At 52.2% G+C, this 3,910-nt stretch overlaps 1 protein-coding gene across 1 annotated transcript; it reads right to left on the reverse strand.

Moving 5' to 3' along the window:
- Positions 1-1,461: 1,461 nt before the first annotated feature.
- LOC141026890 (uncharacterized) lies at positions 1,462-3,375 on the reverse strand. The gene has a single exon (XM_073503766.1). It carries the CDS (start codon positions 3,373-3,375, stop codon positions 2,602-2,604), a length of 774 nt encoding a protein of 257 aa, XP_073359867.1. The 3' UTR covers positions 1,462-2,601.
- Positions 3,376-3,910: the final 535 nt, after the last annotated feature.

A 3,910-nucleotide genomic window follows, 5' to 3' on the forward strand; every position in this document is an offset into this window, starting at 1 on the left:
AAGTATTAGCTACGGAAGCACAACTCAGATCAGCATTTTATAAGGTAGACCTGACAGCGGAGACGCCGCCAATGATGCCCTAATTTCCATGATCAACTTCCAACAGATCCCACACTCGTGTTGTGTCAGTGCATCTTCAACTTCGTCCCTTAAACGCCCTTAAATGTCTCGACTGATGCGTTTAGATTTTTTTTTTGCCATCCAACACGGTGTCGCAAACGTCCATGAACGTGTTCGGGCGTTTGAATTCTTGCAAACCGGCACCAAATCTGGAGGGGGGGGGGGGGGGGGGGGTTATAGGCGTGCGATTGCTGCCACGTGCACGTCGGACAAGCGATCCTACCAAACTGTCTCCCATGCAAATCGCTCTCGAAACTTTGCCCGCACATTTTTTTTAACGGGAACTTCGCCCACACATTAATGCCAATTAGCTGCGCGACTTGACGGCCTTTATGCCGGCCAGCCATTCTAGAGTGGACGCGGCTCGAGGACCTTATTGTCAATCAGACTATCAGAGGGATGTGATCGGATGGGAGGGTAGTGCCGCTTCATTTCAGACGCTGCCCGAGAAGCCTACTCCGAGTGTGCTGCATTGAAGCGGCATCGCTCCGCCTGCCGGACCAATTTAAGTAGTGTTTGGCGCCCTCCTCGCCGCAAACCCTCTCCTCTCCTTAAACCCTCTCCGCTCTTCTTTGATCAGATCTGATGTCAGGTGGTAGCGGTTGGTTCTCGACGCCGGTGGATGGGTTTGGATCTTCATCGGCGGTGGCGCCACTGCACACGCTCTTCGGGGCCCTCGTCCTCTTCTGCGTGTTCCAACATGCTCATTCACTTCGAGGTGCCAGCTTGGCGCGACAAGGAGACGACGATGCATCGTTGCCCCGTCGTCGCCCAGTCACCATCAAGAAGGAGCCCTCCCGACGCTCGTGGACGCGCGCCGACTACTTCTACATTTTCTCGGCCACAGCAGCGGCGCCTCATCGTTGCATAGCGTCGGCCGCGTTTGAAACGTCTGATACCGAGCTGGACTGGGTCCTCACGAAGGCTTTAGCCTTTGACTGGTCTAGGACCACCGTGAAGACGTCTGCGCAGCGTCGGCGCCGCCTCAGCGACCAGCTCGTCAAGATCGGTGTTGCTGAGTTACAGCGCGATAGCGCCCTTGCCCGGTGAAAGGTCAAGGCGAGGGGCGGGCATGTCAGGGCCGCGTCTGTGGCTGACGAGGCCATGCACGGGTTGGCGGAGGAAGCCGAGTAGCTTCGTCGCGAGCAGCAGGCGACAACCAACCAAGGCTGCCGCGGTCCCATCGCTCGAAGGACCACGATGACAATGACCCCAACGTGAGCGACGATGGAACGGACGACGACGGCGGCCTTGCCGGCAGGGAGGCCATGTGTACAAAGTTATCGGCCAGTACCTCGTGTAGTTCTTTTTTGGTTTAAATTTTAGCTGAATGGACAAAATATTGTCCGGTTTGTTCAAATTATATCAAAGTTTTATCCAGTTTGCAAGAAGTTCGTTCGGTTTCCATGAAATTTGTCTGTTTGATTCAATTTACATTTAGAATGTGTGTGGACATTTAGGGCATACAGTTGGATGGCCATCTCTGATATCCATATTTGCGGACGCATAGCGACTCCAGTTTAAGGGCCGATATTGGAGATGCCCTCTATGGCAATGCTAACTACTTTTTTCTTTCTTTTTTCGGTTGCAACTGGTATGTATTTTGTTTATTGACGTGGGAAGTGAAGCTAAGACACACACATTGACCAAGTAAAAACTATGCGAGGTTCCAGCGTCCCTGTTCTCACCGCAACCCCCAGAAAATATAATCCACATGTTTTTTTTTTGCGGGGAGAAATAATCCACATGCTAAGCGCAACCCTGTGTGGAAACTTTTGTCAAAGCTGCAACACGTCACGTTGTCAGGAACGAACAAGCTATGTGCGTACATCCAAAGTACAATGAAGCCCCTTAGAAAAAACAGAGCACAAGAGGTGTTTTCCTTTTATAAGTTAATTAATTATAACAAGGCGACAAGTGCTCTTAGAGCAACTCCAACGGGCCGACCCAAACGGACGGCGATTGCATCCGCTTTTTGTCCGTTTGGGTCGGCCGCCCGCGCGGCGTCCGCCCTGTTTTTCATATGGGTCGGCAGCGCGCCCAATGCGCCGACCCATATGTGCAGGCGTGGCCGGCTGGCCGCCTAATTTTGCATTGCATTCAATATATTGTGAAATGAAAATTTAACAAACAAAATAGTCCGCCCAAATAAATAGTATAGTTTACAGGCCAAATAAAAATAAAAATGTTTCACATAGTTTAGCAAACGAATAAAGGAAGATACATCTATTGGTTGCCAACATGAGTCCACATATGCTCAACCAAATCATTTTGCAGTTGCACGTGAGTTTCCCAATCATGCATGTCTTCATGAAACTGAGTGAACTGCTCAAATGTTGCCGCTACTCCATGCTCAGGCACAACATTCTCACCCTGAAACTGAAAGCCTTGATCGTACAGACGTTCCGGGCGCTCGTCTTCTACGATCATATTGTGCATGATCACACAAGCAGTCATCACCTTCCATAGTTTCTGCGTGCTTCAAGTATTAGCAGGATACCGAACGATGCCCCATCGAGATTGCAAAACACCAAAGGCACGCTCGACATCCTTTCTAGCACTCTCTTGCTCTTGGGCAAATCTTTTCCTTTTCTCTCCAACAAGGTTGGGTATTGTCTTTACAATAGTGGTCCACTGAGGATAGATACCGTCACCCAAATAGTACCCTTTGTCGTAGTTGTGGCCGTTGACAGTAAAGTTCACCGGTGGGCTGTTGCCTTCGGCAAGCCTAGCAAACACCGGCGAGCGCTGAAGCACGTTGATATCATTGTGTGATCCAGCCATGCCAAAGAAAGAGTGCCAGATCCAGAGATCTTGAGACGCCACGGCCTCTAGTATGACAGTGCAAGCCCTGACATGTCCCTTATACTGCCCTTGCCAAGCAGAAGGGCAGTTCTTCCACTCCCAGTGCATGCAGTCTATGCTGCCAAGCATCCCCGGGAAGCCCCTGCTAGCATTCATCGCCAACAAACGGGCTGTATCTGCAGCTGTCGGCTCTCTCAAGTACTCAGGGCCAAACACAGCAATCACAGCCTTGCAGAACTTATACAGCGACTCTAGGCATGTAGACTCGCTTATACGGACGTACTCGTCAATGAGATCACCGGGCACTCCATATGCAAGCATTCGGATGGCGGCAGTGCATTTCTGATAAGAGGACAAACCAATCTTGCCGACGGCATCCTCTTTGCACTCGAAGTAGTCATCATAGCCGACCACTCCCTCTCTAATACGGTTGAAAACATGCCTACTCATACGGAACCGGCGGCGGAATTTGTGATGTTTGAACAACGGGTTTGTTGTATCAAAGTAGTCCTTCCAGAGAAGGAAATGCGCACTCTCTCGGTTACGATTCAACGCCGGAAGGTGGCCCGGAATGGAGCCACGGAACAACGGCCGATGGTTGTTGAGGTGGTGATGGACCAAGACGGCAGCCAATATCTCCTCGTCGTCGTCGGACGACGAATCGTCGGAGTCATAAATGAAATTGTGGAAAAAGAACTCGTCGGCGGAGTCCATTTTCGTACCTTGGCAAACTGTCGAAGAGCTTGCGGGCGTCGAAGAAGGAGATGGCCGGCGAGGGGAGACGCGGCGCGCACAGACCAGCTAGCTGCCCTGCCGGCGTCTGACGAGTATGACGGCGTCCGACAAGCGTGCCGGTCGTATGTGGCGGGGGCGCGCGAGGCGTCTTCGTGGTCGCGGGCGGCTGTGCGGTGGGGGAAGCGGCGGCGGGAACCAGTTTGCTCCCCGGCGGCAAAACAGCGGCGGCGGGCGACGGGGGGCAGGGGCG

The sequence above is a fragment of the Aegilops tauschii genome, chromosome 7 (assembly GCF_002575655.3).
Source record: "Aegilops tauschii subsp. strangulata cultivar AL8/78 chromosome 7, Aet v6.0, whole genome shotgun sequence".
In the NCBI taxonomy this organism is placed as follows: Eukaryota; Viridiplantae; Streptophyta; class Magnoliopsida; order Poales; family Poaceae; genus Aegilops; species Aegilops tauschii.